Here is a 14,606-nt window from a genome sequence, read left to right as displayed (position 1 = left end):
GGGAAAGATTCTGCATCTCTCCCTCATGAGTTACCAAGAAACAATAGATGAATAGGCAGTATGAAAACAATTGAAGTGCAAGCAGAAGGATGGCATAAGTAAAGGTCAAATAAAGGGATTAGAAGGAAGAGACTCATGAAGGAGAAGCAAATAAAGAACTACTTGCTAAATTATTATGGACTAGTTAAGAGTGAAAAAAAAGCCTATCTTCTAACCAAAGCTGAATCACTGCTGAGAAATTCAACACTGTTCTCTATAGGGGCAGCTGGGATAGGAGCAAATGTTACATTTCTAAGACCTGGCTTGTGAAGTCTGTGGGAAGCCTTGCAAACAAAAGTAGTGTCAGAAGTATGGTTTACTACTGTCTGTATGTTTCAAGCTCTTGACAAGTCCTACACAGATAAAAATCTCACCAAAGGTTGAAAGTGGAAAGTTTCCAAACATGCTAGGAAATATTCCAGTTGGATCTATCAGTCTAATTAGGTCCTATTATACATCAAAACTGTATCCATAAGAAAATACAGAAATACATTCATAAGAACAGTATAGTTCACCTCTAAACAAACTTAATTAAAACAAAGCATTAGATTTTTTTTTCAAGAAGAGGGAGAAGTCCACTGTGAACACCTGAAATTCACACACTATTTAATTATTTAAAGAAGTATTTTTCTAATAAAAATAACAGAATTTTAAATTTAAATTCATTATTCATTACATATAAAATAATTCGTTTTCAAATAGTATTGTCCTACATCCTATGCTCTTAATTTCTCCTGAAAAAGAGATTCACTTACACATACAGTGTCAGCAAAGCAATCTGGGTTAATTTTAAAGCTCTCTACCTAAACCTCTTGGACCATAGTTAAAAAAGAATCCTAAGTGTGAAATCTTTTGACTATAAGGTAAAAGATTTGTAAAGTTTCAGGTAAGTATTCTAATACAAATATCTTGCTTTATCAGGTTCTTGATCCATACTACATCAATTGCCTGAGTCCAAAGTTTGAGGCAAATGTAAGCATCAGTCAGCATGACTCAGGCAAGGAAGAAGACTATTTCTCTGTTTTTGAAGTATGCTCTTTCATAGCAAAGAGCACATATGTAAGAAAAGTTTAATAAAAAGAGTCCTGATAAAATTTCTCTCATTCATCATAAAAGTCTATACAAAGAGAGTTTGATTAGTAGGTTCAAATCTTTTCATATTGAGAGGATATTTTCGTGGGATTTGAAGCTTATGTCATGTCCTTTGTGGATAATACCACCCATTTTGTAAAGACAGTGTTTGTAAATACTGACTGTCTTAAGTCTTGTTAATGATAGTTATTTTATGAGACACACTACTCCGCTCATAAATACCAATTAAATTCCTTTACACAGCCTGTGAGTTGTAACAGCAACAATTCCCAAGCCACAACACTGCTCATAACAAAGGCATGTACAACGAAAGGAAGGAGTGGAGGCTGGGAAAAGTAAATTATATGGATATACTCAGTGTAAATGTTCCTGCTTGACAGAGGAGCAACGGAAACGAAAGGATGCTGCCAAAAGAAGAACTGAAGCAAGATCTTAAAATTGGCTTTATCCTTTAAGCACACAGACAAGCAGAAAATCTGCTTCCTTCGGTTTGATTCTACCTACACTCAGTGAATCAGGACCTTCTATTCCTTTTTGTGATAAAGGATGTACTCAAGATGCGTATTACACCACCATTCATTTCTCTTACTAAAACAATCCACTAGGCCCTAAATTTGGCTCATTGCTCAAAAAAATTCATGTGCATAACTAAACTTCTGTACCTTTTGAAAGGTACAGAAAAAAATTACGGAGATCAAAAGGACTGGCAAGTAGAGGAAATAAAAGGACTATGGTGTGAACTTGTATTACCTGTACATGCATTTATTTGCCTGCTGGTGCCTTAGAATTATTTTAAGCAATACCTCTGGGTAGTCTGTGAAAATACAGTACTCTGGACAATATAATTCTGGACTTGAAAAAGCAAGGCAGGATCAAGTTATTCCATCCAAATAAGAAAATTGTAAAATAGCCTATGAAACAACCCACTGAGCTAACAGGCACAGAAAAACAAAAAACAATGATCCAGCTGGTGACAGGAGAGTGAACAAACTGTATTATCTACTTTGGTGACAGTGATTTGAAGACAGAAAGATGTCTGTATATGAAGTGCTGAGAACAAGCTGGCAAGTATGGGTAGCATGGAGATAGAAAAGTCCTTCATTTAAATGTCTAGAAGTAATTCTTTTTGCTGTGTTCTGAAACTAAGCAGCAGAAGTAAAAGATTTCTAAGGTAGAGTAAAATTTCTTCCTTTCCTGATAGCAATGACAGACCATAATCATGATTGGCTACAATCCCACGGAAACTGATTTACCTAGTATGTTCTCCTTCCAAAATAAACATAGGAAACAATTTTCTTTACTGAACAGAAAATTAAAACAGGAACTTTCAGAAAAAAACAAGCCATAGAAAGGACTGGAGCAGGAGTGTAGAGATTTAATTTCTCCCCCCTTGCTGTTTGTTTGCAATGCAAATGTAGAGAGATAGATATTTTTAACATTGCTATTCAACTCCACAAGAGAGATTCCACAAAAACACAAAGAAAGTTGCAAGAAAGCCAGGCAGTCAATTAGTGAAACTCTCAGGTATGGACAACTGCCCTGTGGATAGCACGCTGACAACTAATAGTTAAAAAAAGAAATAAAAGTTTCTACCAACAGTCACTGCATATTAAGGTTTTCATTACTGTCTGAAGTGTTTTCAGCCATACTTATAAATGAATGAACTTAAAGTTATCATATTCAATCTTTAAGTAGATCCACGCTTCTTCATTCTCTGTTTTTTTTATAATTAGTAGAAATAAGAAAAGGAATCAGGAAAAAATGCTCACAAATTCTTCTAATTATGAGATTAAGCAGCTATAACCCTTGTGAAAATGAATAAATATCCAAAGTTGTAACGACACTTGCACAAATTGTAAATCTTCTAAAATTAAGTGCAAGTGAAAACATAACCAAAGATCCTTGAAAACTTACTAACGTGTTTTCTCCGGTGGAGCTGTTCCAAAGTCGCATCCGATCATCTGTACCAATGGTCAACAGATGAAGTCCATCATTAGTATAGCATAAACCATTAACTCTCCCATTGTGAGCAGTGTTTGCTGTTGGGATAAAGAGCTGGTTCAGATATCTACAGAAGAACTACTCTTTTGTGTACACATTTTTATTTCAACGTATAGTACTGAAAGTGCTGTTTAAATTGTAATATATCAGTAAATTAATAATTCAACTCTTGGTATATAAAAGCATCTGGTTGGTGACTGGTCACCAGTGGTGTTCCTCAGGGTTCAATTCTAGGGCCAGTCCTGTTCAAAACACTTATCAACAATCTGGATGCAGAAGTTGAAGGCACCATTAGCAAGTTTGCTGATGATACCAAACTGGGAGGTGCTGTTGACTCTCTTGACGGACAAGAGGCCTTGAAGAGGGATCTAGATAGATTGGAGCATTGGGCAACCATCAACAGCATGACATTTAACAAGAACAAATGTCACATTCTGCACCTGGGACAGGGCAACAGCAGGCACAAGGATAAACTGGGAGAGAAGGGGCTGGAGGGGAGCCCTGCAGAAAGGGATCTGGGGGTGCTGGTCGGCAGCAGGCTCGATAGGAGTCTGCAGTGTGCCCTGGCAGCCAGGAGAGCAAACCACATCCTGGAGTGCATCAAACACAGCACAACCAGCAGGTCAAAAGAGGTGATTACCCTGCTGTATTCAGCGTTGGTGTGGCCTCACCTTGAGTGTTCCGTGCAGTTCTGGGCCCCACAATTTAAGAAGGATGTGAAGGTCCTTAATGCAACCAGAGGAGGGCAACTAAGCTGGTGAAAGGGCTGGAAGACATGTCCTGTGAGGAGTGGCTGAGGACTCTGGGTTTGCCCAGTTTGGAGAGGAGGCTGAGGGACGACCTCATTGCTCTCTACAGCTTCCTGAGGAGGGGAAGCGGAGAGGGAGGTGCTGAGCTCTTCCTCCTGGGAACCAGTGATAGGACGTGTGGGAATGGGTCAAGGCTGCACCAGCAGAGGCTTAGACTGGACATTAGGAAGCATTTCTTTATCAAGAGGGTGGTCAAACCCTGGAACAGGCTTCCTAGAGAGGTGGTTAATGCCCCAAGCCTGTCAGTGTTTAAGAGGCATTTGGACAATGGCCTTAATACCATGCTTTAACTTTTGGTCAGCCTTGAAGTGGTCAGGAAATTGGACTGTATGATCGTTGTAGGTCCCTTCCATCCAAATATTCTATTCTATATGGCTTATAGAGTACTATAAATGAATTCCATTGAGTTCACCCCGCAATACTGCACATTCTTAAATATGTTAAAGTTGCTAGAATCCAACTCAGTGCTACCACAGCAAACTTAATTATGGTGCCCATAAATTAACTCACTAACAAATGGATGAGGTATCTGCATTATATTGCAGTACACAATTTAGACATACCTCTTAGGTAAAAAGTGTTATCTGTTTTTCAAAGATTTTATAAAAGACAATTGTTAACTGCATTTGGTTTAGTTCAGCTATATTTCAATGTATTTAACATCCTAATCTATGTGATTGCCCTTAAAAGTATCAAAAAATCATCTTGAATCTGTCAGAGAAGTAAAGCTGAAAAGATAGTTGTGTTTAAACAAGCAAGACATCATTCCAAGGGATATATAAAATGGCACTAATCATCTTGGGAGTTACCTATAATTTCATTTTTTGTAGAAGAAAATTTGTCCAATTTTTTATTTTTCCATAAGTCTTAGATTTCTTTAGAGCATTTTCATGTCAGTGATTTCTTGAACTTCAGTGAAATTTAAAATTGTCAAAATCAAACATCTATATTACCACACTACAATTTACATAGTAGCAAGCATGGCTATTAAAACAGATACTTACTGCTACTTTATACCCTCTAACTGTACATTTTTGAAAAATAGTTTGACTTTACAGAGATTTGCATGTCTTTTTCTACATGCAATTTAAGCTGCACATAATAAGTCAGACTGACTTGTAGCTTTAATCACTGTAATTTATGCTACACAAATATTGTGATTGAATTCCAAATAACATGTATTTCTTCCCTAGAGCAGCAACTGTTTAAGTACTTTTTTGGCCTGCCAAAATTAAGTATCTTCTGTTCAGAATTGACCAAAATTCACAAACTATCATTTAAAGTTCAGAAGTTTTCCTTTAATTTAGGTTTTTTGTTTTGTTTTTTTTTGTTTGTTTGTTTTTGTTTTGGGTTTTGGGGTTTTTTTGGTACTGAAATGTGACCTGAAGATACATAAAAATTTTAATGTTGTAGCTAATAACAACTGATAAAAGTCACCATTAATGCATTTGACTGTACTGAAATAAGAGCGTAATTCAGCTTCCTGTAAAATTAAATATACTCATAAATTTATACTGTTGTACACTTCATATGCAGTATAAAAGGAATATAATTAATTTTTTGGCACCACATATAAGAAAATATTCTAGAGGCCTGCATTGGAAGCAAGACTAATTTAAACAGGAAAAGGAATGAGTTTTTGTGGGTTTTGTTTGTGTTCTTTGTTATTAAAAGAGGGTAATTAACTATTGGAACAGCTTCTGAAGTATGAAGTGATTGCTGTTTAGAGGAAACCTAATCTATTTTTTGAATTCTTCCATCCATAAAACAGATGGCAAAATTTCTCATTTTAGGGGTAAAATCATTTAGAACAGATACAATATTGTTGCCAAGGAGATCTCTCTAAACAACATCCCCAATCACAAACGCTGTCTCTATAACAAAAGTAATTGAATAAAATTCAGTGGCCTGTGTTATGCAGTAGGTAACAATTAGATTATCACTACTCTCCTTGCTGGTCTTCGTGTTCAACATATTTATGAAATACAAGAATGCTTCTAGTTACATATGGATTACCACCAGTTATATTCTGTATTACCTGCCTCAGAAGATGCTTTGGACTTTTCTCCATTGTGTTGATCAAGTGTACTCAGACATCCAGATGCTCTCCTCACATCCCATAATTTTACTCTACTGTCAGCACTAAGAAAAACAGATTTGCATACATTAGCGAAATTGTGTGCACCCTGGCTCAATAACTGGCTTTAGCCAATGCACCTGGCACTCACCCCAGTCCAGCAACTATTCTGAACTAGTCATCATGCAGTCACATTCAAGCCAATAGAATTTCACGAAAAGATTTTTAAGACAGACTTCAGATATTCATTTACATGTATTAATAAATACAGCTGGTATGCTACTGGCACCTAAGTTAAGAGTAAATCTTTGTCTACAATACAACACACTTGCCTCTTTGATACAAAACACCCTACTACAGACTCCAGCATTGTGTGTAATGGCTGTCTGGGAACTCAGGCTTTTGCTATCACAAATCTCAAGTATGATTGGTACAGAAGCTGGCTACATACATGTAGGCTGGATAGGTCTACATGCTCTGTTGTCATACAGTGCTATGGCAGAGAAACACAAAGGGCTTGCTTCTGTAGGAACTCCCTGGCTTCGTCTATGTTAGCAGGGTGGCACAAGGAGGGAAAGACAAAGGTTCAGGCTGCTGTGATTCATTCTGGTTCCCAGGCTGCATGCTCACACTGTGTCTTTGCCAGCAACGAAAGCTATGATAACTGTTGGTACTAGGTACACGCTTAGACAGCAACATTGCTGGCAGTGCACTTTGTATGACACCTTGATGTGCAGTTTGATTTGAGCATTCCAGTAGTATACTTCTGTGTGCACCACAAGACTCTCAGGTATAGACAAGAGGTATATTCACAGTAAAGACCACTTCCTATACACTAAGTCACCAGTGAAGATGTATTTACTATTTGGACAGTTCCCAGCAACTTAACCGAGCTTTTGGAGAACAAACCCTCAAAAATATAAATCACTTTTCATGCCAGTTGAACAAAAACAACTGCATCTCTTTGATATACAGCTGGAAAATGTACGAAATCAAACTGTTTCTTAGATAAGCAGTCTTCGAACTGAAGTACTACATGCTTTTTCCTGTGTGTTCTCAAGTTAGGTCAGTGTAATAGTATCTGGAACATATAGTATACATACACCAACTGACCAAAGCAAAACCAACTGTTATTCCTTACCTGTTCTGCCTCTGCAAAGCTAATGACTAATTTCTTCTTATGTGCTCCCTGCCACTACAGATTGATTCTGTTAACTTCCAAGTGGTATACCAACTGAATATGATGACAACACATTACTTTGCTGTAAGCAAATATTCTAAGAATGTGAATAGAGATACGAGGTTTGAGCTGACTGTAAACTGAGCAACAAACTGCAGGTAGCCCGTTGAAATATTCTTAACAAAGGCATAGAAGGAGTTTCCTTATTACAAAAGCCGATGGTTGTCCATTTTTGATTATGCAGTTTCCATTGGCTAATCTTTTCTAGCCCATCCTAATGAGCAAGAAAGAGCTGATGATCTTCTCTAGCGCCTGAAACTGAAGTGTGTGAAAGACACCCAGAAAACATCTATCTTCTCTAACTGTTCCAATCTCCTGCCAAAACTATGGAAGAGCTGAGCATCACACACAGAAATCTGAAATAACGTGTTTCACATGCAAGCCACGTAAACCCCCAAACCATATTTTCCCTCTCCTGCAGTGATGACCAGCAAACATAAATTGTCTTGGAAAACAGTCATATCTCCTGATACCCAAGACTAGTCCAGATTCTCTTTTAGCAGTACCAGTCAGTTTCTCCTCACTATCTCCTCATTATCTCAGTGTTGCAAGTTCTCATCCATATTTGTCTCAGCAGATGGCAAAACTGAGTTATGCTATTAGGAAGTAGTAGTCGAACTACAGTACTGAATCAAGCAACGGAGCCATAAGAAACACATTTAACACGCAATTATCGTAAGGCTTATGACAACATAGATAGATGTAGCTTATAGTCACATGACTTTGAAGCAAAAAGTTTTGGGAGACGTTAATAAGTCAATATTTAATAAACAAAATTTGCTACTATTTCTGTGATGGAAATACAAGGAAACAATTTTTCATTTCCTAAAACAAACAAATCACACTGTTAGAAAATTTCCCAACTGTGCTGAGACTTTCAGAAGCTTGGCATGAGAAGCCAAGGGTATGCAATTCCAATATCGACTTCTTCAAACTTCATTCTCACTTACAAAACAGCCATTCCTCTCTGCAATTCAAAAGAAAAACCATGCTAACCATGAAAACTGAGGAGAAATGTCACATTATAATCAAAAGCTAACATATGCAAAAGTTAGAGGAAAGCCAAGAGGCTCTTTTGCACTGAAAGTGGCTGGAATAAAAAAAAAAAAAAAAAAGAAAAAAAAAAGGCCCAGGAGTATCAACATACAATCCATACTCGCTGAATTACTGCAACTTGGAAAGTTAATGTCATCAGTTAACCTACCTAAGTTATGCCCTTTGACATAATCGAGCACGATTAACCAGGATGGTACTTTGAGCTAAACATGTTTTACTTTGTTATAAAGCAGATTAGCAATGCGCACACTAATAAACAGTAGAAGTAAGTATCTCTACAAAGCCCTATTCTTTTCCTATATCTTTAAACTCAATTACTATTTCAAAATTCTGTACAGTCTTCCTATAAAATAAGCACCACTTGGATAGCTCTTCAGGTTTAGTATTTCTACAGAAGATCTACAAAATAAGTTAAGTGAATAAGTTAAAGTAAATTATGAAGATTAACTTTAAAAGAGCATTTGAATTGTAAATAACATGCATAATGAATATATAAAATTTTACCATCAGACTTTTTAGTCCATATTACATTCCAGCAACATCCCTACCTTGCTGTTGCTAAAATATATTCATGACGTGGTGACCAAGACACTGCCAGTACTTCTTGCCTGTGACCTAAAAATGATATGAAAAAGCTTATACACACTATTTTATGCAAATAGTGAAAAGTAAAAGCAAATACTTAGCTCTAGAGGGTCCACCAACCCAAAACAATAATTTAAACTGCAATATGAATTTGAATTTTGTGAAAATGCATTATTTTGGGCTAGAGGTTATTTCTCTTTCTTCCTTTTGCTTGAATGGGATTGCCGTGAGCTGAAAGTGATACATGGAATATTACATATGTATAACTTTTGATAACAAAGATAGTTTTACCTATGCAAAAGACATCATAGCATAGTCACAGCTACTAAGTTTACTTTAAGTACTGTTATTAAATTTTGTGTTAGCACTGGTGTTCTCACACAAAGAAGGAACTTTCCATTTATTTTTCTTCAATTCCTTCCAAAATGTTTAACAAAGTATATTTACCTTATGTACTTAAGATTAAAAATTTATTCAGCTTACCCTCACAAATGCTCTTGTCCTGAATTTGGGATATTTTTTACCCTAATTAAGTCTGAAATATTAAGATACTAAGATAAATATCTTAGCAATGTTATACCCAGTGCAGCTTAATGGCAAGTAATACATACACATATATACACACGCATACGCCCCTTTCAAAACTTGGAAAGTTTTAAAAATATTAGACAAATACAGATAATAGGAAATGTAAGGTGTCCTAAATGGAAAGACTGCAATCACACTTCATGTAATAATAGAAATACATTCCTGAAAAATAAACTAAGTTATACAAATACATTTTTGCTAATGCAGTTTAGAGCTATGGGAACCACCTTGTTTCAGGTACATATTCTAGCAGTTGTTTTTTCATTACCCAAAGTAATCAAAGGGCTCTGATGCCCAGGATTTTGGAAAAATATGTAATAGAGGTACTACAGGATACACTTTGAAGGTTCAGGGCAGATACATTTATTTGGATGCATGAAGTAAACTACCACCAAGCATTTAGCTCCATTTCAGCTGCTTAGCCTATGTGAAAAATACTCACACTTATTTTCAAGATACTACTGAGTGCTTCAAGTTCTGTAAAGAATGATTAGACTATGTTTAGTGGAGGACATAATCTGCTTCCACTTGTTCCTCTGATACTGCACTTGAGCTAACTGTAACAAGTTATCTACAAAGACACAACCAGCTTGTGCCTGGAAAGCACTAACTCTTGTGTCAAAATGAAGAAGCCCTGCTGAAACTAAACTGATTCTCCAGAGAATTATTTTTGTGTCTGCACTCTCTGGTGCTCTCAGTTCTAGAAACAGAACACTGAGATGCCTATTGTGGCCAATTCAGTTCAGAAGGACTTAATGGCTCAACCTCTGCATTACACAAAAACATCTAGGCTCCTTTTAGACCTGAAATGGCCAGTGAAGAAATAGAGCTGCATTTGCACATTGCTGTGTCTGAGCTAAGACTTCTCTCCAGTTTCTAGATCAGATCTCGCTCTTGCCCTGCTGGAGATTTACCTTGTAATTGCGTTCGCTTGAGCATGTGTATATATATTCATATTCCAAAAAGTAAACATTAGGAAAGAGACATCAAGGGCAAATTCTCATTAACTGCAAAAAGTAATGGATTATGGAACAATAAACCCCTATGTTTACTGAATTAGGTAAATGCAAAGGATTAGATACCACCCTTCTATAGCAAGCAGTATCTTGCCTGTTATACAGAAACTTCTAAACAAATCCATGCAAGCACCTCCATAGGATATTTTGTTTAAAATGGTGAAGTTTTTTTTGTTTTGGTGTTTGGTAGGGGTTCTTTTGTTCGTTATGGGGTTGATGTCTGCTTTGGGGTTGTTTTTGTTTTGTTTTGTTTTTAATAAAAACAGCACCCTATATTGAACTTCCATGAACACAAAGCAAATGGTTACACTTAACTGTGTAATAAATAGTAATCACTATTGATTAGATCATGACAATGCCCAAACATCTGTAATAACTGTTCATTAATATTTGTATTCTCCAATGCATTAGCACTAGATTAACTCTCAGAAGAACGTTTTGCCACTGTGTAACTTTCACAACTGGCAATAAATTAGTCATGTTATTTACAAAGAATACATTGTATACACCGTTTCTTTTTGGGACTTGTCTTACTCAAAGTGGTTATTGTTTAAGATTTACATTTCAGACTAAAAAGTACCCTGTAAAATGTGAGAACAGGATCCAGACTTCAAGTCACAGAGCTGTACTTTGGGGCTTTTGGTACCAACTGTAACAAGAGAAACAAAGACAGCTAGAAAAATGCAGGCATTTGAGAGAACAACAACAACAAATCTTAGCAATGACAAAGAAATAGAAGAATTGCATTAGCTGCATAACAGTTCATTTAGTCAGAGCAATGCATTCTATTAATAGATTTACATTTTTAGTCCAAGTAAATTTACCACACAACAAACAAAATTTAGAAACCGAGGGTAAACAGGACAGCATTTATGAAACTTAAAAATATCTCCTCTTTTAAATATTTTTTTTTGCTAAACATAGTTAAATTGTGTACATGTAAGCAATAAACACACACCCTCTTTACACAATTTACTATGTTTGGATCTAATAAACTTCAAATGCTAACTTATATAATGAAAGGTAATCTAATTATAGCTAAGAATTTTTGTTTAGAAGGAAAATTGATCGATGCATTATTTTGGAAGAACAAATGTGATACTCTCATCAACATCATCCAACTGAGCAGTATTACTTTATTTTACCAACGACTTTAAGTCTTATAAAGACTCAAATGATGTAAAAATAAGAAAAGGAAGGGAAATAAAGTCTACTGAGTATTACTTGATCTTTACTATAACCCCAAAATACATAGGGCATTTCTTAAAAACACATACATACCTGCTATTAAACAATGCTTTGTAGCTACTGGAGACATGTGATGGCTATAGACTGTTTCCTCAAAGTGAAATACATCTGCAGACTGATAATAAAGAGATTCAATTAATCACAGCGCAAGTATGTTATCAGAATGTAAATCCTTATTATTAAGTATTTTTCAAGTAACAGCTACAAATGATACTAATAAAAATATTACTATTTACATACTAACAATAACTCTCCTGGTTAGAAACCAGATCACGCAAACATCACAAAGTAAGTAAGTCTGTTTCCAACACTAGAACAACTACACCAGAGCTCAGAGATGACCCAAAAGAACGAACAATTGGCTAATCTGAAGCATGAATGGGAATTATTAAAAAATTATCAACAATTAAAAAAGCTAGCAAGAAAAAGCAGCAAACAAGGTTATAACATGGAGATGGAAGTCAACAGGAAAGAAGCACTTAGACTAAACTTAGAAGCTCCTTGTCATTCACAAACATCACATACCATCTTCAATTCCTCAAAAAACAAAACCAAAAACCATACAAAATTATTAGCTTCCTTGTGAGTGTTAAAAATTAATGAAATACAATATTTGCTTTAGTAACAGATACAATTACTTTCAGGTACAATTGCTTTTGTTGTCTTACTCTAAAATATTGTGTATTAAAAAAAAGTTAAAACTATGTTGTCTGTGTTTTCAAATACATCATTTGGTGGCAGAACAGGTCAATCAATAACCTTCACATGCACACTGTGTCTTTTAAGTGATGCTCACAGAAATACCTAGAAAGTGAACTGAACTTTGCATTTACGAGAAGATTTAGTAACTGCAAACACAGCTTCTTGTCTCACAAAAAAGGTCAAAATTTATTCTCTGTTGTGTCCCTAGGATGACAGACCTCCTATTTTTTTGAAATTCTTTCACTATGCATCAAACAACATTTAAATAGCATCAGTGTAAATCCATTAATACATTCATACCAGAAACAGGATAAACTGCAGTCATGAATTCATACCTCAACAATGAGATGCGAGGATTAGTGAGCCAAAGCAATTTAAAATCCTACAGAATCTGCTTACTTTAATAATGCCAGTTATATTGGTTAGCATTTTCTTAATGGTTTCTCTCATTGTCCACTAATTTTTTAGAAATGATGTTTATAGTGCTTACAACAGCAGAATTTTGTACCTAATGACCCTGAATGCCAAGACCACCAGTCCTTCAAAAGCAGTATTTAGGCCTTGGTTACTAAAAATAATTAGCCCTGCCATACACTACCATTACACTCAGCAATCCCCAAGAATGAACTTCAGACCAGTCCTTGGTGGACAAGTTAACATAGCATAAATTCAACCAACTGTATTCCTGCTCACAGCAAAAGCAGAAAGGAATTGTCCCAAGGGTTCCAATCTCTTGTACAGTTTAGACATTCAGGTCTTCAGAAACAGATGGGTACACAGCAAGGTACATGTGAATGCCAGAATCACGCCGCCCTGTTGCTGCACCCACAGTTCTAAAAACTGGCTGGTTTTCATCCTTCTGGATGTTTGGTCCTGTTGAGCTCTGGGAGAACTGCAGATGTGGAATGAGTAACATGTAAAGACGCCTGCAAGCTGTAGAAATTCTCTCTTACTTGTAAAGTATTTGTATCCCATATTTTCAAGGTTTTATCAAATGAGCTGGATGTAAACATGCCAGTGTCATGGGGATACCACTGTACTGTCTCCACACTGAACCTATGTACATCAGGATGGCTCCTAAAATCAAGGAAAAGATTCCAATTGGTTAGAGTCTTGATAATCATCTTATAATTGCCTTGATATTCAATGACAAATTGAAAATACAGTTTAAATTTTTTTTTTTAATTTGTACTCAAGTTTTCAAGAAGAATTAGTTGTTTTGGTGTCTCAGTTTTCAATGAACCAATGTTAAGTACTTTGAAGAGTCCTCATTTCAAAAAAATACAGATCATTCACCTTTTCAAAATATGGTATCTGTAGCATATCTCAAGTTAATACACTCAGTCTGAGGCATAAAGGCATGAGTATCTTTTGAAATTTTAAAATTCTAATGTTTAAAGATCTAACATTTAAAGTGAAAGCCTAACTCTACAAACCATCTACACTTGTGAAATCCCACTGTCTTAGAAATGGATCCGCTGAAAAATACAATTACACATATAGTTCAAAAAATTCATGATTATTACCTAGTAATTACAGGTACACAGTTATTGGAAATAGTATGGAACTATCTGGAAACATCCACCAGATAGTAGTGGACTTAGTCACTGAGAGTTAATTATTTTTGCATTCAGAAATGAAAGAGGAAGAACAATATGAAGCTTTCAACTCAACTAAGCATAGTAAGAGAATGTAATATAATTAATAATGCATTAACAGTAGTGGGAAGAAGGGATATCAGAGCCAATCCTGACAGCTCCCATATGTGATTCAACCAATCAGTCTGCAAACAATACAGGTTGTTTCACACACCTGCTAGGCTGCTCATATCTGAGCTGGATCCATGTGGATCCAGCTTCAGGGCTCAAAACCATGCTCCCAGACTCAGAAGTACCATGCTGTTGTGGGTTAACCCTAGGCAGCTAAGCAGCACCACAGCCACTTGCTCACTCCCTCCCTGCAGTGGGATGAGGGAGAGAATCCAAACGGCAAAGGTGAGAGAACTTGTGGGTTGAGATAAAGACATTTTAATAAGTAAAGGGAAACAAAACAAAACAACACACAAAAAGAGAAACAAGTAATGCAAAAGCAATCCCTCACCACAGGCTGACTGATGCTCATCCAGACCCTGAGCAATGACAACGCCTGGAAAC

The 14,606-nt window shown here is 36.1% G+C and overlaps 1 protein-coding gene across 2 annotated transcripts in view; it reads right to left on the bottom strand.

The window, feature by feature from the left end:
• ERCC8 (excision repair cross-complementation group 8) overlaps window positions 1-14,606 on the bottom strand; it is a 27,703-nt gene that overhangs the window by 9,182 nt on the left and 3,915 nt on the right. The window contains exons 3-8 of one of the 2 annotated variants that reach the window (XM_009710250.1): window positions 13,407-13,530; window positions 11,785-11,866; window positions 11,084-11,152; window positions 8,863-8,929; window positions 5,980-6,083; window positions 3,046-3,170 (exon numbers count right to left, since the gene is read on the bottom strand). In XM_009710250.1, coding sequence (XP_009708552.1) covers window positions 3,046-3,170; window positions 5,980-6,083; window positions 8,863-8,929; window positions 11,084-11,152; window positions 11,785-11,866; window positions 13,407-13,530 — 571 coding nt within the window. Of the gene's footprint in view, window positions 1-3,045; window positions 3,171-5,979; window positions 6,084-8,862; window positions 8,930-11,083; window positions 11,153-11,784; window positions 11,867-13,406; window positions 13,531-14,606 lie in introns of those variants that run through there. The other variant, XM_009710251.1, reaches the window with a different exon arrangement.

Source organism: Cariama cristata, unplaced genomic scaffold (genome assembly GCF_000690535.1).
Source record: "Cariama cristata isolate BGI_N322 unplaced genomic scaffold, ASM69053v1 scaffold8691, whole genome shotgun sequence".
NCBI classification, from domain to species: domain Eukaryota; kingdom Metazoa; phylum Chordata; class Aves; order Cariamiformes; family Cariamidae; genus Cariama; species Cariama cristata.
Note: the sequence above shows the minus strand (reverse complement) of the source record. Positions and strands in the feature narration are given on the sequence as shown.